General features: G+C 57.2%; 6 protein-coding genes across 6 annotated transcripts; all 6 read right to left on the bottom strand.

Moving 5' to 3' along the window:
• Positions 1-3,249: 3,249 nt before the first annotated feature.
• On the bottom strand, positions 3,250-6,600 carry JKF63_05787 (uncharacterized protein; the record flags this gene model as incomplete). Its single annotated transcript, XM_067901741.1, has 1 exon — positions 3,250-6,600. The coding sequence occupies one exon, from the start codon at positions 6,598-6,600 to the stop codon at positions 3,250-3,252; it is 3,351 nt and encodes a 1,116-aa protein (XP_067757767.1).
• A 2,306-nt stretch (positions 6,601-8,906) lies between these two features.
• Positions 8,907-9,992, bottom strand: JKF63_05786 (uncharacterized protein; the record flags this gene model as incomplete). The annotated part of the gene is made up of 1 exon (XM_067901740.1): positions 8,907-9,992. One exon carries the CDS (start codon positions 9,990-9,992, stop codon positions 8,907-8,909), a length of 1,086 nt encoding a protein of 361 aa, XP_067757766.1.
• Positions 9,993-10,952: 960 nt separating this feature from the next.
• JKF63_05785 (uncharacterized protein) lies at positions 10,953-12,278 on the bottom strand (the record flags this gene model as incomplete). Its single annotated transcript, XM_067901739.1, has 1 exon — positions 10,953-12,278. One exon carries the CDS (start codon positions 12,276-12,278, stop codon positions 10,953-10,955), a length of 1,326 nt encoding a protein of 441 aa, XP_067757765.1.
• Positions 12,279-13,269: 991 nt separating this feature from the next.
• On the bottom strand, positions 13,270-19,074 carry JKF63_05784 (uncharacterized protein; the record flags this gene model as incomplete). Its single annotated transcript, XM_067901738.1, has 1 exon — positions 13,270-19,074. One exon carries the CDS (start codon positions 19,072-19,074, stop codon positions 13,270-13,272), a length of 5,805 nt encoding a protein of 1,934 aa, XP_067757764.1.
• Positions 19,075-20,422: 1,348 nt separating this feature from the next.
• On the bottom strand, positions 20,423-23,248 carry JKF63_05783 (uncharacterized protein; the record flags this gene model as incomplete). The annotated part of the gene is made up of 1 exon (XM_067901737.1): positions 20,423-23,248. One exon carries the CDS (start codon positions 23,246-23,248, stop codon positions 20,423-20,425), a length of 2,826 nt encoding a protein of 941 aa, XP_067757763.1.
• Positions 23,249-25,136: 1,888 nt separating this feature from the next.
• Positions 25,137-25,574, bottom strand: JKF63_05782 (uncharacterized protein; the record flags this gene model as incomplete). The annotated part of the gene is made up of 1 exon (XM_067901736.1): positions 25,137-25,574. The coding sequence occupies one exon, from the start codon at positions 25,572-25,574 to the stop codon at positions 25,137-25,139; it is 438 nt and encodes a 145-aa protein (XP_067757762.1).
• Positions 25,575-25,797: the final 223 nt, after the last annotated feature.

Raw genomic sequence — 25,797 nt, 5'->3', positions numbered from 1 at the left:
GCGTTAGGGAGGAAAAAAAAGGGGAGGAGGAATATCGAGGAATCAGTGATATATACAAGCAGCGGTAGGTGTGAGGTGGCGAAACGAGAAAGGTGAGGGGGCAGCAAAAAAGTTGGGATAATCGAGTACAAACTAATACGAGCATTTCTTACAATCTCTCTCTCTCCCTACTCCCTCAAGGTGATCTGCGCCAAGATCAAAGAAAGCGCACGGTGTGTGAATGAGATGTGCACTGCGCTGATACAGTCAGTCTCCCCATGAGTCGAACCCCGTGTGCTCGGCTCTGAGTGGCCCCCTATCTGTGGACCGGCTGCGCACTCACGGCCATTGTGGCTCCATGAGCACAGAAACTTCAAATACTCTCCAGAATAGCTCCGAGAAAAGAGGCGGTCACCAGAGCAAGCGTTAAAAAAAAATGTGCATCTCTGTACAGCAGCCCAGCAGCCTTCCTTCATTTGCCGGTCACGTTGAGAACGTCAAAATGCATATGCCAGCTGACATACACTTTTTTAGCGCTCTTCTTGCCCCTCTTTTTTCTGTTGTTGTTGTTGTCAGTGCTAAGTTTGCTGGTAACCATCCAAATGCCTCAGTACAGGACGCACACACAAAAAAAGCGGTGCCCACCCGAGCGTCCGCGTGCAACTGGGAGCCGCAGGGGAGGGGAGGGGGGGGGGAGTGACCGAGATACTGGGGAACAGGGCCATCATAGGCCTTCTCACCACAACATGTCCACCGTTTGGGTTCGATATTATTTCATCTCCCCCCCCCCCCCCCCCCCACAACGAAGGAAAAGATGAAAGGGTGCAGTAAAACGGTGGGGAGGCCAAACAACAACAAAAAAAAACAGGAGAAGCGCCGACTCGTGCACACCCTTTGGACAAAACACACGACGGCCGTAAACGTGTTCCACTTTGTTTTTTCTTTTGGTCCCGTTTGTTTGGTTGCCTTTGTGTTTTTGTTTGTTACCAGCGGGTGTGGAGTTACTCTCGTGCCACACGTGCGCCCACGCCTACATTTAACTCGCCCCCCTCCCTCCCCCTCCTCCCTCCGTCCCTCTGCTCTTTCCATCCCGGCGCCCCCTCCCCTCACGTGCCCATCGCGCTGTGCCATACAACACCAAACATGCGCTGCACTCATGTCCACTGGGCTTACCGCAGGGCACGGCTCCGGAGTCAAAACTCTGCCCACGCACCCCCCCCCTCCCCCTTCCCCGCACTCACCCACCCACTCACCCCTACACCGTAGGTACTGGGACTCCTGTCACTGCCTGGAGTTGTTCGGCATTGGCGAGGGTGGGTGTGGATTGGGGGCATGAATGGCTTCTCCGCAAAGTGGGGCTTCGACCGGTACTCAGCACTGAGGCTTCGCTTCGAACCATTTTGCCCTCCCACGGATCGGAAAGAGGGTGAGACATGTCCATTATTGTAAAGACACACACACACACAAAGATGTACGCGCTTATTTCACAAGTAGAGGCGCTGCTGTTGAGGATGACACCAACAAAACAACAGCAAAAAAAAAAAGGACGAATGAACTGACGATATCTGAACGAAAAAATAAAAATGAGAGGTGTACGTGGATGTAGTGGGAATAGAACGGAGGAAGATTCTATGGAGAGAGAGATGAGTCGGAGAGGGAGACGCAGGATTTGGGGGGGGGGGGCTGAGAAGCAGCGGTGGTGGCGGTGGAAGGGGTGGCGTTCAAGTGGACAGAGTACATCCCCAGGGCATATTGGACAACGACAACGAGGAATCAGAGGCCCTCTACTCCCTCCCTTCCCCCCCCCAAAAAAAAAAAAGAAAAAAGGAGGAGGCAGGGAGCCACTCTACGACGTCGGTGTGAACCAAAATACATACACACCTAGGCAGACCGATAGAAAGGTAGAAGCAAAGCGGCTGCAAGGGGGAAGGGGGAGAACGACAAGAGAAACAGACAGAGGTTGGGCCACAACGCTCGCCACAGAAATTGTTAAATGTCCGCATCAAACAAAAATAAAAGATGAGTAGACCCCCTTTCGCTTTTTCGAACATCCGGGAAATCATCCCGATTACACGACCGCATTCGCGCTCCCCTCCCCTCCCCTCCCCTCCCCCCCCTCCCCGTCCTTTTAGCGAGCGGCTAGGTGCTCATAGGCCAGGGAGACCGACGATCTTCTGTAGAGCGAAAACGGGATTCCAGCCGTGAAATCCAAAATAGTAGTAAAACCAAACAAGTCAGTCCAGCGGTGTGCAACCAGGCCCGTTGCTTATTGCATTGGGTCACTGTGTTGATTCCGCCGTGAGAAGAGGAAAAAGCCCGATGCCCCCGGCCCCCGCACGCACATGCATGAACAAACCGAACATGAAGTTATGTGTGATGATACCTTGTAAGCCTGTGGCAAGAGAAGCGCGAGGGGATAGGTAGGGTGGGAGAACGGCGTACAGAGAGGGCCGGAAGGCAGAGATGGCACAGGCCTCCTGTCGTACAAACACACACACACACATATATATATATATAAATACACATGTGCCAATCAGCTCGTCACTCCCACCTTTTTTTTTGAGAAGCAACCACGCCACGGATACTCTTTTCAGAGGGCTGAGAATGTGAGGTGATCAGTCGACTTGGGGGAAGAGGGGGGGGGGATGTCACACCCCCTCGAGGCATCGTGCAGAACGCTATTTGAACAATAGATGTATATATATATTTTTTGATAACAGTAGTAATGAAAAAAAAAAGGAGGGGGAAAAAGAGACAGAAAAACGTTGTTGAGTGAGATCAGGAGGCAGTCGTCCAAAAAAAAAAAAGACGGGCTGGATGGGGGCAACAATCAAAATGTGGAGAAGATTTTTTTTTTTGGGGGGGAGGGAGGGAGGGAGGGAAGGTTAAATCAGAACGCAGGGGGTGCCCCCCCCCTTATCGTCGAGGAAGCAAGAGGCAAAGAGACGAGGCGGACTGCGAAGGTGTGCTGTTTCCATAAAATGGAACGTTTCAAGCGACAGCCTCCCTCCGCGCACCCCCCCCCACCTCGCCTGACGTCTTGCCACGTCCAGAACAGCTCGGAGTGATGAGGAGATCACACATGCGGGGTCTAGTGAAGGGGGTCGAGACGGTCTACGTAAGAGAAAGAGGCAAAGAGAGGTGCAAGACGAGTGTCCTACACAGACACACACACACACACACGCGCGTTTTTCTTTTTGGAGCACAGCAGTCCCCCGCCTATTCTAGACTCCCGCGTGGCCGTTTTTTTTGTTACCAGCAGGGTCGCCATTAACCCGACCCATCCTCGACTCCAGCGCCAACCTCGAAGCCACGGCTCCGCGAGAGCTGCTCGTAGACGTCTTGCTGAACCTGCTGCAGGTTTGCCTGCTGGGTGCTGCGTGTTTTGCGCATCATCTCAATCGTGCTGCGAATGTCTTCCACTTCTCGACTGCGCTGTTCGTCGACGGAAGTGGGATTTCGTATCAGAGCCGACGCCCGTCGACTCGCCGACTCATGGAATGCCATTTCTTTTGCTTTCGCTCGAAAGGCCGCATAGTCCGTGTCGCTGACGAAGGTGCGCAGAATCTCGATGTCCTTCTCGAGGTTTGTCGGATTTTTTTCGTAGTCATCCACGACGCTGTTTACTACAGCGATCATGCTCTCCTGCTTCAATAGCAAATCTTTGATTTTTGTGGCCAACTGCCGCTCCTTGGTACGCAGATCGCTCTGTAGCTTCAAATTGTCGTGACGCAGCTTCGATGCCTCCTCCTCCGCCCTCCGCACCTGTGCATCCCGCGCGGCCACCTGCTCCTCCTTGCGCGAGAGCTCTGTGTACATTTGTTTCTTGACCATCTCCAGCTCCGCCTCGCGGCGCTGGCGCTCTCGCTCCCTATCACGCTCTATGCCTTTCATGTCCGCTTCATGTACCTCCTGCAGCTCCTGCAGAGAGAAGCCCTGCCGCTGGCGATCAGCGGGCGCTGCTGTTAGTGACTCCCGCAGTTGCTTCAGGTTACTCTGGTACTCGGTACGCATCGCCGCGATTTTTTCCTCATACACTAGCTTCATGCTATCGCTCACCTGCGTCCAGCGACGCTTTTCCTGCATGAAGGACTCCTGGAGGGCTTGCATGCGCGACTCGGAGCTACTTGACACTTCCTTCTGCCGCTTTGCCCTCTCTGCCTCTTTGGCCGCGTACTCCCTCTGGAGCTTCTCCATCGACTCCCGGTGCTGCGCTGTCAGGGCAGAAACCTCGGCGTGGTGTTGGCGCTGGAGTTTCGCCGTCTCGCGCAGTTGCTCACTTTCGCCGTGGCTCAGGGCGTCCATCACGTAGGCGTCCTTGTCCATCATGACACCCTGGCACTGTCGCAGCAGCACGTTCATCTTGTCCTCAAAGGTGCCGAAGATATTGTCGGTGGTCCACCGCCAATAGTAGAGGTTGTACTGGTTCAGATGTCCCTCCCAGTCGCGAAGGACACTACGGTACATGCTGCATTCTGCCTGGAGAGTCTCGATGGTCTTTTCGGCGTCAATAGCAATCTTGCCTCTGGTCATTGCCTTTTGTGTCTCCAGCATGAGGGACTGCAGCCTCACAACCTCTCTGTTCGCCGACGTCAACTCCGATTGCAGCTGCTCGTTGGTGCGCCGGTAGGTCAAGCCGCTTATACTCCCGCGGCCATCCTTGGCACTGGCAGCCACGTCACCTGTATCGGCGTTACCTGCGTCGTCCCTCATGGAGGACTTCCCGGCCAGCGTCGGGTCCGCGATGCCGGCGCTCTCCAGCTCCGCGCGTAGCTGACTGATACACCGCGCCTGATCACCATTTTGCCACTCGAGCTCCTTTACACGCTTCTCTAATCCGTGCACGTACTCGTTCGTGTAGTTGCTGCCACCCGCCTCCTTCAGCCGCAACTGCAAGTCTGCAATTTTAGCGCGCAGTTCTCGCAGCTGTAACACCATCGGATCAACGTTACGGCGAGCGTTGTTCAGCACCTGCTGCGCGCGGCAGGCATACATGATTGTCTGGCGCATCTCCTCGTAGTTGAGTGAATGAGGCGATATGGTGGCAATCATAGAGGTCTGGCTGTTGCCGCCAATCGAGTCGCTCAGCACCCACGTAAGGTTCGAGTCGCGATAAGGAACGTTGAGGCCCCCTCCTCCCTTGCTCTGCGAGAGATCCGCCAGACGGTCAATGACGCGGCCCAGCACCGTCAGGGACTGGTTGATCTTCACGCCGTCGTGGAACTCGTCGCCCTCGGCCCCGGCCGCGCCGGTGCGCTCAGACCCCGCAAGGTCCACCAGGTTCAGCTTGCTGCGCATCTGGAACGCGTTGTCGGAGTCGTCCATCGACAGCTGCACAATGTTGAATGTCAGGATGGCGTGGCTCCGGCTGCTGCGGTCGTTGAACTTCGTCGCAGCCGTGTGGCGCTCCTGCATGCCCTTGCGAATCACGCTGGCGACGTCTTCCTCCTTGGACACCATCTTCCATGTCAGGCCCTCGATGAACGGGCCGGCGTTGGGCGAGTTGCGAATCCGTAGGTCCGTGTTGCGCTGCGGCCGGATCAGGTCGAAGACCTTCTCGTTGTATATCTCGTAGTATGACAGCTCCACGCGGTATGTGAAGTCGGAGTCCTTGGCGCGCTTCGCGCGGAGGCCGTCGAACAGGTCCGCGCACGCGCGTGGGATGATGCCCTGCAGCTCATTGGGGTCTAGCCCCCTCTTGTCCACCACATCGTCGCCGTCGTCACTCTCGAACAGCTCCTCAGAGCCGTTAAGTGGAGTGCTTCCGTCGAGGTTGGTCGCGCTGGCGCACGCCTCGCGGCGGGCTTGAATGTCGCTCCTACTCGGCGCATAGCCCAGCATCGTGAAGGTCTTGCCACTGCCTGTCTGGCCATAGGCAAACACGCACCCGTTGTACCCATCGAGCGTGTTGCTCACGATGGGCCTGCCAACGTGCGTGTACACCTGTTCCTGCCCCGCATACGGCGGGTGACTCACATTGGCGTCCACCATGACTGGCGCGGAGCCAGCGCCGTCGTAGGCCGTGGAACTGGCCTGGGCTGCTTCCCCATTTGTAACTGCGCGCGTGCCGCGCCGCAGAGAACTTGACAGGGTCTGTCCCGTCAGGAGCGACTGCGCGCGAGATCGGCGAGCGGAGTTCATGCCACCCGTCAAGTATGCGTCCACTTTGTCTAGCAGTACTTTCTCATCCTTTGCAAAGACGGACCAGAAACATCGCGCAAACGGGTGTGTGGTGAGAGGGCGAAATCCCCGTGATGGGTCCAAGATGGTCACCTGAGTGGGATTCTGCGCGTCGATGCGCACGGTGCTATGCGTTCCCGTCTTTTGTGAAATTTCTCGCTCGCTGAAGGGGCGAACCCGAATGTACACCTTCATGGCATTGGACTGCGACTGCGGCGCTGGCAACGCGGTGTCTGTTACACTGTTGCCTACGCCATTTCGAGGGCGACGGGCGCTCGTCGACGCCGAGGAGCAGCCACGGGCAGATGTGGCGCGCGCAGAGTTTGATGCAGAGATGGAGGTGGTGGAAACAATGCTTGGGCGGCGGCTGGGGTGACGCGCCGAGACCGAGCTGAATGGCGCGCCCTTGCGGCGTGAACGGTCGCACGTGGATCCTTGCATGGCGTCCTCCTTTGGAAATCCTCTGTCTTAACTCTTGGCACAATGCACCCAGCACACACACACACACACGCAGCACAAACACAAAACAAAATGATGGTGAAAAAAAAAGAAAAAGTGGTGACGGTATACACACCCAAGCAACGAAAATAAAACACACTTCCACCACACTAGGGGGAGAACACAACAAGAACAAGCACACAAAAAAAAGAGAGAACAACGAAGATGAAAATAAAACAAACAAAAAAGTCTAAAAGTTCGAGGAGAATGGAGTGTGTATGTGTCGTGTGTGGGGGGGGGGGGGGGGGGGGGGACCGCTGGAAGCGAGAGATGCACCCTCGCGTGTCAAAGGGGAAAAAAAGAACTGCTCTTTTCCTTTCGATTTTCCTGTCTGCTTCGAATAAATCAATCAATAAATCAATAAATAAATAAATATAGATAGATGTTTGCTTGTTTCAAAGAAGAGGTTAATACTTCTGTCTCACTACAGGCGCGCGATGTTTTTCTCTTCGGAGTCTTCAAGCACCCGTTACCTGCTTTTCTCGCTTCCACTTTTTTTTTCCAGAGGCACAACGTCCCCCCCCCCTTTCCCAGCTCACCTCGAGTGATGCGGATTGCCCGCTCGGAAACAAGAATGAGGCAATTCTACTCCACACTGGCACACACCCACCTCAAGCGTTGGGGAACCGAATATTGGAGAGGGAGGGAGGGGCCAGGGAAATACCCACCAGAAATGAAGGGATGAGCACAAGAGTATGACAGGACAAGGGAGAAACTGTAGTGCAACAAAGACAATGAGTGTAGGCTAAACAAATGAAAAAACGAGGTCACACACGCAAACCGTAATTTGGCCCGAATACACCAAACACACAAGCACACAAAATGTCGTGCGCTTCCACACAGAGTTGCTGCTTTTCGTGTCGCTGTGCACCCCCCGCAAAACAAAAAAAAACTCGTTCGAGTGTTAATGCAACTCCCACAACCTGCCTGCAGTGTTTCTATTCACTCCGTTTGTGCAGATGGTTTGCTTGTTTTTTTGTTGTTGTTTTCGTTGTGTTGTGCAGCGCTTTTGAAAATTTCCTTTTTTACCGTCGAAATAAAAAAGTCAACATGACAAATCGGGAGGAGCGGGATTGGGGCCGGATGAAGATCCCCTCCACACACACGCACCACACGACCCGTCCCGTGGAAGTGGCCGACGGCATCATAAACGCGCAAAAAAAAGGGGGCAGGCATGCGGAACGGATGGGTTGATTGAGGGACAAGATAAACAAGAGCGACAATCATGGAGAGCCATGAGGTACTTGAATGCGTTCATGCGCGGCGTGCAGACTTCCTTATTTTGCTGCGTGGACATTCAATCATAGTTTACGGTGGTGTGCAGGTATACCCGGGGGTGCTCCGGGCGGAGGACAACAGCCATGGAGACACAGCAGACCTACGCGGATGGGGTGCCAGCTCGTGAGCGGCTCCTCCTTCGTGTTTTCTTCTTTTTGCTTTCTTATGTTAGGTAGGTCTCTGCTTAGTCGAGGAAGAGTGGCAGGAGAAGGTCTTGGATGCTGCGATGCAAAACCGCACGGGGATCGTATGTGCCCCAGCTTTCCCCTTTTTTTTGTCTGGCCCAACACACTCGCTAGTACGGGTCGAAGCCCCACTTTGCAGAGAAGTCATTCATGCCCCCAATCCACACCCACCCTCGCCAATGCCGAACAACTCCAGGCAGTGACAGGAGTCCCAGTACCTACCGTGTAGGGGTGAGTGGGTGGGTGAGTGCGGGGGAGGGCGAGGGGAAGGGGGGGGGGGGGTGCGTGGGCAGAGTTTTGACTCCGGAGCCGTGCCCTGCGGTAAGCCCAGTGGACATGAGTGCAGCGCATGTTTGGTGTTGTATGGCACAGCGCGATGGGCACGTGAGGGGGGGAGGGGGGCGCCGGGATGGAAAGAGCAGAGGGACGGAGGGAGGGGGGGAGGGGAGGGGAGGGCGAGTTAAATGTAGGCGTGGGCGCACGTGTGGCACGAGAGTAACTCCACACCCGCTGGAAAAAAAAAACAAAAACACAAAGGCAACCAAACAAACAAACACTTTCCCCTGCCAAGGGTGAACGCTGGTGTCACCTCCTCTTACTTGTATCGATGAAAGACATACACGCACCCACCCACCACACACCACACACACATGGAACGCCAGAAGAGGAAAGAAAACGGAAGATTCGTCTGGATGAAGCCACCCTACTTTCCCCCGCTTTCTAGCAGCGGAACGTGATTGCCTTTGGACACACCCGCACCAAAGAAGTCGATTGGCGTTTGTTCTGTCACCGAGAACGCCGCACCAAACCCGGTATGAAGCGACTCTCACGCCTCTGCTCCATCTGACGCTTGATACCTTGAGATTGTCTGCGTATACTCTTGGCTAACGCGGTGAGACTCTTGCTACGCTGCATGCGCTGCCCTACCTCGCGCACTTGCCGCGCCGTCGCCATCGCTGCCTGGCGTTCTTGTTCGCGGCGCCACTCCAGGAGCCGCGTCACCTCGTCCTCTGCGGACTCGTCTTCGCGGACGCCGTCATCGCCGAGGGCGTTCTTTGGTGAGCAGGTGGTCACCCCGTCCTCGCGCTTTACGTCGTCGAGTAAATCAGTGAATTGGTATTGCTTCAGCTCCTTCTTGGCTCGCAGGCGCTCCACAAAAGCGGCACGCGTCTCAGCGGTGGCGTCGGCACCGCTTCGGCGCATCTTCTCCTGAACTTCGCGCCGCTCTTTACGTTTCTGCGCGGCTGACTTTATCTGGTGCCCGCCGCTCATCAGAATTTCGTCTGGCATCACCGTCTTCTCCAGGACGCTGATGCGGCCGCGCACCGCCGGGTGTTGCCGCATCATCTCCGGTGTCGCGTCGAAGTGTTTGAGCGGGTCGAAGCTACGAAATTCCTCCGCGGAGTTGACAAATACAACGTGCCTGTTCTGCGGGGCAGTGGATGTGAGCGCCGCTGCCGCCGCCTCATTGAGGAGTTCGGTGGCTCGCTGCTGGTCCGCCTGAGCCTTGAATTCAAGGTACTGCACATTGCGCTGGTTGTGCTCCATCGTTTTTTGCATGTCCTTTTTCCGATCCGATTCAACCAGTCGGGCCCGGCGCTGCTTCATCCGGCCACTCGCCACGTCCATCACCGCCTTTGTCATGCCAATGTTGAACTCATCGGGGTTGCGCTGCGCGACAGCGCGCTTAATCGCCTCGAGGCGTTTTACTTTCACCTTGCGCTTCTTTGCGCGGAGAACGTGATCCTTGTGCTTCTCGAGCTGACCGAGATGCTGGCGGGACTTGGGCTGCGATCTTTCCAGGTGAGTCTTGCGCTTGAGGTGCTTGTCAAGCCCACTGGCACCCGGATTACGGCCTTTTCCCTTTGTCATTTGTGAGCTTCGACGTTCTCCCTGTCTTGAACATGCCAAATGGGAGGGAGGGAGGGAGGGAGGGGAGGGGAGGGAGGGAGTAGCAGCGATGTTTGTCGAAACAGAGGCAGGGAAACAAAAAGTGGGGAATAGAGGTGCAGACGGTGAGGAGGAGATGTCACCAGGTCAATGCTGCATCAAACGCACACCGAGGTTGTTTTTTTTTGACGCGGAGAGACACTCACTGGTACGTGTGCAGGACACGTGCTCTCCAGTGCTACACACACATTAAAAGAGTCCGGTTGCCATTGACAAGCGTACACCGTTGGTCATCCCCTCCCTCCCTCCCTCCCTCCCTCCCCCCCCCCTCGAGCCCCGAAGGTTATGCTACCCAGAATTCGATCAGTGGTCAGGAGGCGATCTCGTTACGCAGAGCCGTGTGAATCCATCAGGGTCTTTTCTCAGAGCGGTACACACGGACAGCTCGTGATGAGTGCCGCTTCCGACGTTCATTTGTTTTTACACGTTATACAACCGTGAGGTCTCCCCCCCCGTCCCCACTTACACACAAAAAAGACAATAGTAGGCGGAAACAACATCGTGTGAGGGGGCAGAGACAGACACCCAAAATCAGGTAACCCCACATGTCACCGTCGCTTTCTTCTCCCAGAGTTTCTCCTCAGCACGACAACGAAGGAGCGGGATGGGGTGGGGTGGGGGGACCCCCAAAGACAATTAGATATTATAAGAGGAACAGGAGAGGGAAGGCAAAAAAAAAGGGGGGGGGGGGGCAAAATCAGCAGTACCAGGCAAGGGGGCGGAGGACACAGAACGGAGCAGTGTATGGCGCCAAGCCGTTGTACTCTTGTTGACATGGTCACCCTCCTCGCTCCTCACCACCTAGGTCTCGCTCGCTTCTAACCCCCCACCCCACCGTCCCACCCCCCTCTCCGGCTCTCCAGTGCTCTTTTCGCCTTTCCCTCAATGCTCCAGTGATTTGGCGTTCGTATCCACCACATGCACCTCGGTCGACTGCACAATCTCCGCGAGTGTTCGGCAGCGCTCAGCGAAGAGGCGGAGCCCGACGCGCAGGATCTGAGCCGGGTGCAGCTGGCCCACGCTTTCAATGTGAAAGATGACGTGGGTTTTATCCTTCTGAAGGCGGACACGGTCGTTCTCACCGGCGGCGACCGCCGCAGCTGTGTCCTCGCTGCGCAGGCACTCACGGCACAGAGTACACTTCTCTGGCGCCACAACCACAGCTGCAGCTCCCTTTTCGCCACCTTCGTAGCCAAAGACACCCGCGGGACAACACTTTACAAGCGCTTCTGCCGCTGAGCCAGTCAGCTGCTCACATAGCTCAACCGAAGTCTTCATCTCATAGTAGCACGCCGAGACTGGGCTCCACTTGGTGTGCACCGCGCCTAAACCCTTCACAGCGATCGCCTTTAGCTTCATACGCTGACCAGGGCCCAGTTTGGCGAGCAGGATATCGGGGTGCACAAGGAACACCGCATTGTCATCCTCGTCTGCGCCGTGATTCGCTGCCTCCACTGCGCCAGAATCCTCCTCAGCCCCTGTAACCCCGCCGGCCACGTCACCGCCCCGCTGGTCCTGCCCTGGCAGCGGCACCCACTGCAACTGCCGGCTGTAAACCGGCGTCACGGGGGCATCCTTGGCTCCGGTGGCGTCGAGCTCAAACAGCAGCACACGCTTCGGATCGAGGTTGGCAAAGCTCGCCTGATTGCTCTCCGTGATGTACTGCATTTTCCCTACCGGACCCGCCACCGGAATGAGGCCGAGGCGATGCGACAAAATCTCGTCGAGCACCGGACTATCGTTTTCTTCTATCAGAACACGGTCGAACGCCAGCGTCGGCACCTCCGTCGTCAGTACACGACGGAACATATTCGCAATGGGAGGACTCACGTTCTGCATCTCAAACGACATCCGCTCCACCCGCCGCGTCGACCAAGGGAACCCGTCGACTGTCGTCTGCGCCTTACCCGGAGCACCGGGTGACAGCATCAACGAGGACGAGGCCCCACCGGCCATCGACGCCGTGCCCGACTCCTCGTTTTTCTCCCGCTTCACCAACGATTTGGCGGCGAGGGAGGACAATGGCAGTCCGGAGACCGCAGACACAATTCGAATGTTTGACACAGTCGGTTTATCGGGTTTGGTGGTGGAGGGAACGCTTTTGCCGCTACTGTACGCATACGTGTGCGGAGAGCTCACTGTTTCGGTGTTCTCGGCCCGGTGATAGCCTATCTGCACCTTGTTGACGTCACGGCTTGAGGCGGACATTGTAGAAAAGTCGTCCATCTCTGAAGAGGCGCTTACAGAGTCAACGTTCGGTGCGGCACCCACCGACACAGAACACTGCAAGGCAGGAGGGGGGTGGGTGGGGGGGGGGGGGGTGCGGGCCTAAAAAAGATGTGAACACACACACACACACACACACACACACACAGTCACGCCGAGGTAGCGAACCAAGCAAGTGCTGCTGCTGCGAGTGTCATCGCCGAGGGTGGTGGAGGAGGAGGAGAGGGGGCCGGGGAAAGCGGGGGTGGAAGTGGGAGGTGAAGAGAGGATCTGAAGCTTCTGGAGTTCGCTAGGAGTAGCAGGGCTCCCACTCGGAAAGCAAGCATAGGGCGCGCAAACCACCAACCATCCGAGCAAGAGAGGGCATCACTCACTCACGAGAATGAGCTACAGGCTTGCTTCATCGCCGTCCTCCAAAGCATCCGCGGGCGTTGTGGGGATCATCGTGTTTGTTTCTCTGTGTGTGTGTGTGTATGTGGTTTTCATTTTACTTCGCTTACGATTCTAACGCGGACTTCGCTTGTCTTCGATCCTTTTGAGCGTCGTCCTCATTTCAAGGGTGTTTGTCCCCTGGTATAACGCTGAAGTCTTATGGTCTGCTGGGGTGTAGGGTGTGTAGGGTGTGTGTGTGTGGGGGGGGGGGAGGGAAGGGGGAGGTGAGAAGTGTACTCATGTCCCGCTTGTATGCGACTAGTCTTATCCCCCCCACCCCCACCCCCCACCCCACGCGTGGCGGTACCCGGAAAAATACTTGAGGATTACGAACAGCAAAAAAAAAAGAAACACACATAATCGCTCCGCCGCTGGGGCGTGTCCCTTCACGCACCAAAAAAAACACATTTTTTTTGGCACAGCACACCATCGAAATAGGTTTCTCTACCTACTCCATCCTCGATTTCCTCACCCCCTCCCCTCCCATTGGAGCAGGAGAAGGGGGGTGAGGGGGGGGGGTCCCGTTGTCGCTGAGCGGGCGCTACTCAGAGAGAGACCCAGACGACGATTCAGAGCTGCTGCTTTCATCAGAATCGTTGTCGTCCTCCGACGATGAGAGGACACCGATGTTCATTGGAGCGGTCTTAGTCGCGTCAACCACCGGGATCGGCACCGGTGCATCCACGCCGAAGGCGCTGGGATCGTTGAAGGCCTCTGGGCTTGTGGGGTCGATGCCCCCGCTTGCGGTGTAAGCGGTGGCAATGTCGCCGGTGCGACGAGCAGCGGTCGCACCGCCTGACGTGTCGCTACTTGCGGAGGCACCTGTGCGACGGCGCTGCTCCACATGTCGCACCGCCTCTTCCTGCCGCAGCTCATCGCGGCGCCTGCGACGCTCCCGCTCCTGGCGCTCTGGGTCATCGATGATGCGGTCGTTCTTGAAGAGATGCACAGTGATCTTAGTGTCGCCACACATGAATTTCTTCAACGCCAACGCGCGCGCCTCAACGTTACGGTTGGGGACATCGATGCGTGCCACGTGGCCGACGATGGTGGTTGGACCCACGCGCATGTTAAGGGAATCGCTTAGGCTTTTGGCCAGGAGCAGGCGCACGTTGCCGTACTTGCGAATGTCCGGTACAGGGTACACCAGCACGGATGGTGGCCGCTCCTCGATAGCCTTGGCAGGGATTGCCGGCGGAGGCCGATGGAGAGGCGTTGCGGGCATCCCCATCATAATCGCGGCAATCGTTGCAGACGGCAGTGTCGCAGCACTCGTGACGCTCCCACGGTTATTGGTGGACGCGAAGGGATCCGTGGCTGCCGCAGCGGGTGGCGCTGTACCTAACAAAGCCATGAGCTCCTCAGCCGTTGGCGGGGCTTGCTGAAGACCGAGGCCGATTGCATGCTCTGGGTGCGCGGCCTCCGAGTTGTCACTGCCGTTGATGACGGCGAGCAAGTCGGCTGCCGTAGGCGGCGGGGGCAACACACCAGAAGTTGTCGCAGGCTCCCGCTCTAGGCTCGTCGAGGTGGCACTTGGCTGTGTCGCGAACGGCACTCGCTCGACATCGTCAGCACCGCCAAGAGGCCTGCCTAAAGCACTCATTTGCATGGCGCGCAACTTGTCCGCGAGCGTCTCACCTGCGTTGGTGGATACAAACGGTGTGTTGCCGCTCACCGATGGTTGCATCGCGGGCACGCTCATAGGCATCGGCACCGCAGGCGTAGCGATCACAGGTGCTGTCCCATCGGTCGAATTGCTCGACTTTGGTGCCGCGCTCGCCTGGGCTCGCTTGGCCTCCTCGATCTTCTCCGCCAATGTAGGTCCAGCGCTCTTTTTGAGGTTGATTGCAGCTGACTCCAGCTGCAAGCCCCCTTCGTCACCGTCACTGTCCAAGTCACCCTCGCCAACTGGGACGTCACGCACTGCGTAGGCGCCGCCGCCGAATGGGCCGGCGGAACTCCACTGTCCGTTGGCCTCTCCAGTACCGTCACTACCCCAAATACCGACAGCACCCGGGCCGTCTTCACCGTAACCTTGCCCGCCCACTACTCCCCCGGCGTCCCCCGGTGCTGCCACGTCGGGGTCCGGCAACCCTAGCTCCTTGCGCAACTCGCTTTCGAGGCCTTCAAGGAAGGCGATGAGTTCCTCCAGGTTGTCGCCGAGGACCTCCATGTCCGGTGCTGTCTGCCGAAGAAGGTACAAGTAGTACTCGTGAAACTCATCCTCAGGGTTCAGGAATCCAAAGACATCCGGGTTATCACGCAGCAGTTGCGCCTCAGCTTCCCGGGTGCCCTTGGCGGCCACACTTCTCACACACAGACGGAAGATGTGGTCAACATCCGCGGGTGGCACCTTGCCCGAGTACGTGGACTGGGCGCGACCAGCTCCTTCCCCGGCACCGTCGTTGTCGTCATCGACCTCACCCGCCGCGACGCCGCCGACGCCGTTACCGATGTCGTGGCTCCCCTTCACACCTGCAGCCCCAGCCGTTGCGGCGCTCCTGGCAAACGCCTGCCGCTCCGCGTTGGACGGGAGGATCACAGCAGCAGGAATGCCAGGTCGAATCTGCCACTCGTAGTACCCGAAGAGACGCTGGCGCAGCGCTGCGAGCTTGGCGGCCGACGCCGCCCGCTTCTGCTCATCACCGTCCGAAACCACCACCGCGTCTTCCTTCTCCTGCTGCTGATGCACTACAACCACTCGCTCTTCACGCAGCCAATTCCGGCCCTCCCTGTGACGGCGCTCCCACCACTCCCACGCCTCCGCCAGCTCAGCCGCCAGCGCGGACGATGTCTCCGTTAGTGACCCGCCCTTGCTCGGTCTGGCAACACCACGTGCCAATGCGGACAGATGCACTCTGACGTGGGTGCGAAGCTGCTGCAGCCACTTCGCTGTCGTGGCCCGCATCGTGAAAGAGAGATTTTGGTCCATGATGCCAATGACTTGGTCACAGTGCACGGTATCGTATGACTGTAAAGAAATGCGCGTTGGGGGCAGCTGCGAGACCGGTGGCAGCGCGCGCGCGCGCCGAGTTTCGCGCCAGCGACTCGTCAGCATCGACGACCAGCCGCGGCAACGCGCCGGTGCCTTGCGGGCGCGCTCGTAGAAATGCCCGCAGAAAACAACGGCAGCTGCCTCATGCAACGGGTCCACCTGCTCCACAACCGTGGCGGCTACCGTGGACGAGGTGGGAATCGCAGCTGCTTCGCGAGTGGCCGCGTCCGCAAGAGACTTGGAGAGAAATAAAAATGGTCTGCCTGCCCCTTTGGCACCCTGCGCCGGATCTGCGAGGACACAGTCGACACTAAACGTTGCCACCCGTCTCCCGGTACCCGGTGGTGGCTGAGACCCGCCGGCACCGGAGGATTCACCGTCTCCACCGGCACTGTGAACGGCAGCAGTGGAAACGCCGTCGTACAAAAAGCCGATCCCGTTGTCGCCTGTCGGCACCACGGAGCTGGGATAGAGTGCGGCCGTGATGCACGCGTGAAGGGTACGGCTCATGGCCGCCTCCGCAGACAAGACCGCCATAGCGTCCCCGAGTGCACTCGACACCTGCTCCACGTTGCTGGCAGTCGCGTCCTGCACCGACATCACGCATAGCCGTAAAGCTCTCTCTGCCCCAGATTCCTCAGCGCTGGCGCGTGTGTTACCGTCCCCTCCGCTGGGTAGCAGCACGAGCCCATAGGTGCGTGCCAACATGCAGAGTTGCACCTGAGTGTCGAAGACAGCCTGCAGGACCTCGCGAGCGACGCCGCACTCGTCCAAAAAATCACGCTCGGCATCTCCCTTGCCCTTTGTGGAGCACCACATCTGATAAACGTTAAAGGCGCTGACAACGTCACTCAGGGAGTCGCGCGAGAAGAAGAGCCGCGCCTCGGTCAAGAGTGCTTCCAGCTCCTCCACGGTTTCACGTGAAGCCTCCGACGCATCCGCCGCGCGGACGGCTCTGGCGCCATGCAAGGACAGCAGATCGCTACAGCACCACAACGCACCCACTGCCGTGACGGCCGCCAGAGAAGGGCGCAGCAGGCTACCAGCAATAAGAAGCCGCCCGACTTGCATAGGTACGGGAAGACACAAGCAGAGCACAGCCATTGGCTGCAGCACCAGTTGACCCATCGCAGGAGAGCCGGGAAGATTGTGGACTGCGAGATGACCGGCAGCGCGCAGGTACGACTCCACCGAAGTCATAATCCTCCGCAGCGGTTCGTACCGAGTCGCTGTCGAAGCGGGTACGCCAATGAGATGTGAGGCAAGAATGGCGGACACCTTAGTGGCCAACGAGGGTGCACCACCAACACCATTCCCGTGGCCACCTCCGGCGGGGGCGGAAGCCATTCGCTGCGACAGCGCCGCCTCCTCACGTGCTTGCAAAACTTGATATAACTGCACGTATCGACTGAAGGAAAGACGAAAAACAATGTGCTGGGCGGGGTCGGCACTCAGACGACGGTGGTGTGCTCCGTGTAGGATGGACTTGGGGATCAACTGTATCACCACCGGTGAAGTGCGTGCACTGCCGCCGGCGGCAGATGGCGTTGTCATTTTGGCCAACTTACGCCGATGACGCAGCTGGGCGATGGTGCTGTACTCGATCACCACAGTGTCCGCCATGGTTGTCGTGTCCACCGTCGTGTAGCCGTTGCGCGCACAGTCCACCACCAGCCCCACATCCAAACAGGATGGCAGCACCGACTGGCTGAGCTCGCTTGTCGCGACGATGATCCAGCGCTGGTGCGCATTCTTCACAACAGTGCGCTGCGCAACCGCTGTGAACTCCGAAAAGGGCGAGTCTTCTGCAAGGGCCGTGCATATCCGCGACGCTGCTGCGTCGCCCTCTGCCGAAGTCCGTTGCACCTCTTGAACGGCGTTGGCGACACTGTAGACGTAGTGGTTGTTGGGCACCACAATGAGGATCGCTGAGAGCGGCGACGAGCGCTGCGCCTCTATTGCACCAGTCGCCTGGCGGTCAGCTTTGTCGAACTCATCGACGCACTGCAGAATCAGCGGCAGCCAATACCGCCGAAAGGCTGCCGGGTGAGCAAAGTCGGCGTCCGCAGCAGCCATGATGCGCGCCACCGCGTCCACGTTTTCGGCATAGGAGAGGAGGGCCGCCTCCATCGCGGCGCTATCGCCGACAAGGCAGCTCCCCTCTTTCTCGCTCTTGAGCAACCATTGCACCGCCTCCTCCAAGAACAAAGTGGTGGTAGGCGTCACAATTGCGGGATTCGCCTGCAACGCGAAGGTCGTTGCGCTGCATCGTGATGGCGCAAGGAAGGAGAGGAGTGTCGTCGCGCAGGCCTCATTGGGGCAGTTCAACACGACGTGCAGTTTGCCTCTCTGCACAACATCGGTGCATGGCGGTGCATCTGCATCAGTGCCAGCTGTGAGCCCACCCGGTGACGAGGCCGCTGCAGATACGGCTGCCGCGCCACGCTGGTGCTCCCACTGCTGCTGCACCGTTAAAAGATCCCGCAACAGTGCGAGACACAACTCCGTCGACTCATTGCGCAGATGAGCATCATCAAAAACCACACAACCCACATCATTTAGGCACGGGTCACAGAGCAACTGCCGCAGCATCACCTCAGCGGTGGTAACTACGATGCTCGTGCTCTCGGTCACTTCGTTATGGTTCGGCATGGCTAACGCTACCGTGCGGGAGCACGACACGTCCTCGCCACGCTCTTCGCGCAGCCGCATCGTCGTGAGCCTCGCAGACGCAGCGTTGGCACTCACCATGATGAGCCGCCGCCGCTTCAGCACCTCCGTTTCGGAGAGTACGATGGGCACCTGCAGCGTGCGACCGCTGCCTGCCGGGCCAACGAGGGCCACGACCGCGTGGCTAAGTACAGCGTCTAGGAAGCCCATGCGCTGCTGGTGGACGGCAAACCGTTGGCGGTGCGGCAGCCACTGTCGACGCATCCTCAGCAGCTGCGTCATTGAGAGCGTCTTGACGGTAGAGAACACGAAAGGAGGAAAGGGCGCCAGGTGCCGCATCGACACGGCGCCCGCGGAGCCTGGCGCCTCGCCATTGGCCATGAGCGCTGCGTACGCCAACGAGGCATGCTGGAAGTGTAGATGCTCTTTGGTGCTCACGCCGAAAGAAGGCGAGGACGAGGAGAGTGCAGTGATCGCCTCCTGCCACTTTTTTCCCCAGCGATCGACGTCGATGGCGCTAACAGGAACATCGAGTAGATAGTTGGGCCGACGCGTATCCACGCCACCAGCTGCCGTGGCGTCCGGCTGCTGCAGCCGCTCGACGGCCGCACGCAGCGCAGACACGGTGGCGGTGGGGCACGCCTGTCTCGTGGTAGGAAACGTGCTGAGGCTGCAAGACATGGCAGGTGTGTGTGTGTGTGTGTGTAGGAGGGGGAGGGGGTGGGGGTCTACGCAGCACTGCTCGAACAAAAAAGAACGAGCCGGCAATTCCAACCCACGCTCCTGAACGGAACAGAGAGAGAACCACGAAGGAGCCCTCAAACCAGCGACAGGGAGACAATGTGGCCGCAGGTGATCGATTAGCACGCGAGCACGCCAACGCCGCACCGGCACACACAGAGAGAAGGAGAGAAAAGATGGAAAGGGTGGAGGATAGAGGCGGTGAGTCTGTTTCTGTGTGAGGGCGGGGCGGGGGGGGGTTGCCAAGAGAGGGAAACGAAAGCTTCGAGATGGGAGCTAAGGGGCGCAGGGGGAGGGGGAGGGGGTACAGAGCACCTCTCTTAACATGCCGGTTACTTTCTATCGTATCTATTGTGGCGAGAGGGGGGGGGAAGAGATACAAAGGGGAGGAGAGGGAGTAGTGTAGGGAAGAGTGGAACGATATCTGGAGAAGGTGAGTGCGTGCATGTCGGACGAGGAGGGACACAGGGAGAAGAGAGAGGAGGGCGGGGGTACCTGCTCCTCTCTAAATATATGGGTAGTGCAGGGAGGAAAACAGCAACTAGCCCCCCCCCTCCCGCCACCGCCACCACCACCACCACCACCACACACACACAGTCACGCCGGAGAAATGCTGGGGAAAACGGGAGGGGGGGGGGGGAACAAATACGACGGTTCCCGGCGCTTTGACTCCACAGCAAGGCGGCTTCACGACAGAGACACGGGAGAAGGCGCTCCTGGTTGGACCACAAACAGTTGTGGGAGGATGAAGTGAAGGGTGCTGGTGTTGTTGTTCGCGGCGAACATACGTGCCCCACCACAGAGATCAAGTGCACTACGGCACACGGACTTGTCCGTGACAAAATCAGGAGCGGCGACTAAGCAAACAAGAACAAAAAAAAACGAGGAGAGTAGACACCACTGCCGTATCAGCGAAGCGAAGATGATGTATATGTGTGTATGTATACATACACATATATTGTGAAAATAAAAAGGGGGCAATGAGTGCGAACAACAACAATAACAGAAAGAGAACAAAAAACATAACGAATATGCTGCTGCTACACACGATTCGACGGAACAGATGCCGTGAGAAGGAAAAGAGAGAGACGCTGAGAGGAGGGGGGGGGGGGCGTAACAGCAGCATCAGCGGTAGGGGACAGCCGTACCAGAACTACTTCCAGCACCCCCTTCCTTCCTCCCTCCCATTTTATCCACCCAACAGCAAGACTGACGGTGCCGTACGGCACGCGCGCATCAGCGCCCCTTCCCCCCCCCCCCCTCCCTCCCTCCCTCCCTCTTGGGTCGTCTACACATCGTCCTTTATGCCTCGCAGGCGACGAAGCTCCTCGTCCGTTACGGGAAACTGATTCGCTTCAAGCGCCTGTTCAATAAGTTTTTGCATGCGGTAGTGGCGATAGCAGAAATAGAAGACGGCGATTGTGAGGATAAAACCAAGAATAGAAACAACGATAGTCCCCGGAGACACCAAGAGGGCTGATTCGAGGACAAAGGTGGCGTCGCGGAAGGTGTCGAGTGGTGTTGACGTGCTGTTCGTCAGCCAGAGAAACGACGACTCCGTAATGCCGAGTGACGGCATCACCTTCGAATCCCAGGTGCCGATAAAGAGAGTACTGCCGTCCCAGAGTTGAATATCGATCGAGTAAATCGCGTAAAGGCGGTTGCCAGTGGAATCAATGGTGCAGTTCGTTGTGAACTTGTCGATGGACGTGCTGCGAATGTACGGCAGCAAATGAGCTGGAACACTGAGGGAGACATTGGCAGAGAAAGCGCGGGACACAGAGTCGATCAGCACGTAACCTGCGTCCACGGCGAAGCCACTATAGGGGCTAATAGTGCTCGTGTCGCATGATTCCACCGAGGAAAGAAAGCCGCCATCACTCAGGAGCTTGCGCATCTCCTGCCGCGTCGTCGAGTAGTCACTACTTTGGTAGAGTGCGTTCAGTTCTGCTAAGCGTGCTTGTGTGACGTTGGGGTAGATGCAGATGGAGCTCGGAAGTTTTCGACGCAGCGCCTCGCCGTTTTCTGGGAATTCAGCGGCGTTGCACAGAGAGGCATCCATGAAGAAAATGTACTGGCGCATATACGTGAGGTGATCGCTGATGCGGAAAAAGTTTTTCGCCTGTGCGTCGGTGAATGCGCTGGTGATGATGATGATGCGACTCACCCGCTTCGCGTAGATGTCCGCCATGCACTCCGCTAAGGTAGAGTTGTTGCTGTCGGAAAGGCTATATGTCGTCTCCACGTAGAGGTTCTGCTGCCGTAACGTCTTCTCCATCGTCCGTGCGTGCGAGGTGGCGAACTGGTCATTGGAGGTGATGATGATCACGCGCTCCCACCCGTAGTGCGCACAAATTTCTGCTACCGCACGATCCGCAAAAGTGTTCTTTGGGAGACTGCGCGAAAAAAACGGATACACAAACGGGTTGTCGGTGGGGTAGTCGCTTGAAACGCCGTAGTCGAGCTGCGGGATCTGGAACTCGTTCACCACCGGGGTAAACGCCGTGACCACCGAGCCGGAACCTGGTCCTGTGAGCACCGTGCACGTCCGCGCCATCGGGATCAGCGACGCCAGCCCCGTGACGCCGCTAGCGCCTGCGTTGACGGCAACGGGGTAAAAGTTGAAGACATTTTCGCCGTCGCTGTCCGAGATGTTTCGGTTGTACATCGTGAGCACAAAAAGCATCGCCATCAGCCTGTGCATCAACGCACAGCTGGGGGGCGACGTCATGCAGATCTTTGCCGCCCGCAGGGGTGAGGCCTTCACAATAGCACTTGTCACCTTGGGGTTTGGGTTGCCCTGCGTCGCTGGGGAAGCGTAGTTCTTCAGACTCCACGTCACGAGCGGTTTTTGAACCGTGCGACTCGCCGTGATAAGGGAAAAGACAGCCTCGACGCGCTGGTAGTAGACCGAGTCGAAGGCGACCTTGCCAGTGTATCCCTTGAACCGAGTGGCACGCAGCGCAGTCATGTTGTGGATCGCCCCCTCGGCAGCCTCGAGCATCAGCAGACCGTCGAGCAGGTGACTCAGCACAAAGGCGCTGTGATCATCCACAGCGGTGCCGTGTGAATCTGGGAAAAAGCCTTGGCTGACAAGCTCCACCGGGGGCGTGTAAGCAGAGACAAAGAGGGCACCCCAAGGCGTCTCGGTTGTGTTGACGTCGCCCGTGAGATTTGGCAGCACGTTTAGGCTTTCGCGTGAGCCAACCAGAAAGACGCGCTGGGCAGCCTGCTGGTTACGCTCCACGGCCGCGTGCAGGCGGAGAATCTCCGCTCCACTTAGGAAGCAGCCCACACCTCGTGCGTGGTGCTTGATGAGCGATGCGACCACGGCATCGTCCTCTGCTGCTGATGCAGCGCTGTTCATGAATGTTTGTGCGACTATAGTAGGTGTGGTAGACGCCGATTGCACCTGCGATGTCACCGTGTTGCTCACACCACCTCCGTAACCGTTGTTGCTGAAAGCGAGGCTCATGGAGTGCCACTCGAGTTGATTCGAGACCACCTCGAGCAGTCCACGGACATTCATCATGTCGAGTGGCACCATACAAATCGTTCGGAGATTCGTGTTGGGGTCGCAGAGTTGAATGTTCGATGAAAGTGCCGAAATAATAAGAATCTCCGAGGTCTTGTCCTCTTGCCGCAACATGTCTACCACTGACACAGAGACATCCGTTGTGTCGGCCAGGAACAGGACGCTCGGGAAGGTGAGCGGGTTCTTGAGCAGTTCCGTGATTTCACTCAGAGCCGTGATGAGATTCCCACCGGTGTCGCAGATAATCGGCGAGGGGCGGAGCAGTGCGGTCAGATGTTTGTGCGGCGCAGACGTGTTCGTCATGAAGGCCGTGATCGCCTCTAGAAGAGACGCATTCGTCATGGTGGTGTGGCTGAGGTCCGTCAGCAGCACCCACACTTGTCCACTCTCGTTGTTGGCGGCAGCGTTGTTGCCAGTGCAGCCAGGAGCGGGAGACCACACTGTATCCTCGGACCAAGAGTGACTCGCCACCACGCGGTTTGTGCTGCACATGAGCAAGCAAACGACCACCGCGACGGCGGCGACGCGAAACAGCGCGACCGCTGAGCGCAACGGCAGCGCTGTGTCTGGGGCCCACATGTCTCTCGTTTTCGCCTCCCCTTTTATTTGGTATTAGAAAAACACAATCGAATAGCCCTTCTTTGGTGGTCGAGGCAAAAATAAAAAAAGGGGGGGACTGCAGTAGCGTAAGTTTTTTGTGTGTATGTGTGTGTGCTGCGTTTGCTAGAAAACAAGCTGGACAACGTATGAGAGAGGGGGAGGGAGCCCATAAGGAATGAGGGGGGCATGCGTATTACCAGTAAGTAGGACAGTCAAGAGTGTGTACCTCGCATCTCAGCAGTCTGATGCCATCCTCTTCCAATCAGAGTTGGACCTTGACGTTGGGAGACACTGAGGAGTGATTCGCTCCGACCGATGCACATAGCCCTTCCCTTCTTACCTTTCCGGGGGAGCGAGCTCGCCAGCCGACAAGAAAAACAACCGCACAGACATTGGCGACCGAGCTGGAAAAATCAGGGAGAGTTACCTCATTTTTTTTTCTCCGTCATACTTTTTTTTTGTTTGAGTTTTGCCGCGGTTTTGAATCTGATCGTTGTACTTTGGTGTTGTATATTTCCACTTCTTTTTTCTGGTGTGTGTATGTGTATGTGTGTGTGTGTTTGTGTGGGGAGAGGGGGGATCCCGTGTCTTTTCTACAACTTTGACTAGAAAATATATACCCTTCACCTCCCCCCCCTCTCCTCTCACCTACCCACACACACACACACACACACACACACAGTCACATACACACAGTCACAGTCACACAGTCACGTGAGACGCGTCTACGGGGCGCGCAAGCATGTGGTTGTAGCAGTGGCAGCGAGTGGCTGGTTGGAAAGAGGAGGAGGGTGGGGTGGTGGTGGTGGTGGTGGCCGTGAATAAAAAAAAAAGAGAAAAAAAACAGCAAGAACAGAAACACACTAGAAACCGGCACCCACACACACACACGTACACACACCACCACCCACAAAGAGACGAAAGTACCGCCAATAACAGAGAGAACGAAGAGGAAAGAGGGGGAAGGGGGGGGGTAAAAAACGCAAACGCACAACGCCAACATCAACAACGATTAAGAAGAACGGCTCCACAAATTCACACACATACACACACATACTGAAACGTCTCTGCACCGCTACTCGGGAACGCATACCGCAGGAGGTGTAACATTGATATATAATAATCCCGAGAGGAGGGGGAGGGGGAGGGGGAGGGGGAAAAAATGGAATAGAACATCTAAAAGAGGGAGAATGTCCGTCATTGTTGTCGCGGCTCTCTTTTTATTTCCATTTGTTTTCTTTTGTTAATCCCTTGCCGGTTCGTTGGCTGGTCAAGACGCATTCGCACAATAAACACACATATACATGCGCACCCGCGACGGTCGTGACCCCCCCCCCCTGCCCCCCACCCCCCTGCCCCACCGGTCTCCTATGAGCGAGTAAAACAGGAACCATAGACACGAAAAAGAAGGGGAGGTAGATTGAGGGAGAGGGGGGAGGGGGGAGAGGGGGGAGGAGGCTCGTGGACCATACAAAGCGAAAAGCAAAAAAAAAAAACCAAGACATGCACACGGCCACAAACACACAATAGGAGTACAGATGTACATGTGTGTGTGTGTGTGTGTGACTGTGTGAATGCACAAGAGAGCCAAGAAAAATGCAAACAACGTGGGGGACCTCTAGATAAGCGAATGTCGCCGAACGGCCAGGTGCGAGAGCTACGGTGAAGACGATGTCGTTTAAAGCCAACATCCAGCGCGCAAAAACAACAACGAGAGGGGGAGACGGTGACGGCACACCAAAGCCACAGGGAAGGTGCTCTAATGATATACATGCAGGTTTTTTTAGCATCGCCCCCTGATCTATGTGTCTGCCCCCGCATCACTTCTTCTCCAGCCCCTCCAACCCGTCAACAACCTTTTTTTTTCTTACGAACGCTCACCACGGAGACGCATTGCTAGCTGAAGATCCTTTGGGTAGAGCGTCACACGCTTGGCGTGAATGGTGCACAGATTCGCGTCGCCAAGAACACCAACAATGTAGCTTTCCGTTGCATCCTGCAGCGCCTGCAGGGCACTGCTGCGCATGCGCATCGTGTCCTTGAAGGTCGACATAACCTCTTTTACAAGGCGTCGGAATGGCGCACACGCGATGAGCAGATCCGTCGACCGTTGATATTTGCGCACTTCCCGCAGAGCAACGGTGCCTGGGCGCCAGCGATGCTGACGCTTGGTGCCAGTCCCGCTTGCGCTCTTTGACTTGGACTCTTTCTTGGCAATCGCGCGGCTTGCCTTGTGCAACTTGCGGCTTCCGACGCTCTTGCTTGGGCGCTTCACCGCGACAGCGGACTTGCTGATACCGGACATGTTGGATATGTTGTGAGTGTATGAAGGGGTTGAGTAGCGGGGAAGGGAGGCACTGTCTGCAAACACGTGTGTGTGTCGGTGTTCGTGTGAAAAAGAAAGCAGAGCCCCCAGGGGCAAAAAGGAAAGCGAGGCGCAAATTAGGGTGCTTCGACTATCGAAAAAAAAAAGACCACACGAGCGAGATGGGGGGAGGTGAGCAGAGGAGGAGGAGGAGGAGGGGGGA

The sequence above is a fragment of the Porcisia hertigi genome, chromosome 19 (assembly GCF_017918235.1).
Source record: "Porcisia hertigi strain C119 chromosome 19, whole genome shotgun sequence".
Lineage (NCBI taxonomy): Eukaryota > Euglenozoa > Kinetoplastea > Trypanosomatida > Trypanosomatidae > Porcisia > Porcisia hertigi.
This window is presented reverse-complemented; position numbering and strand designations above follow the sequence as displayed.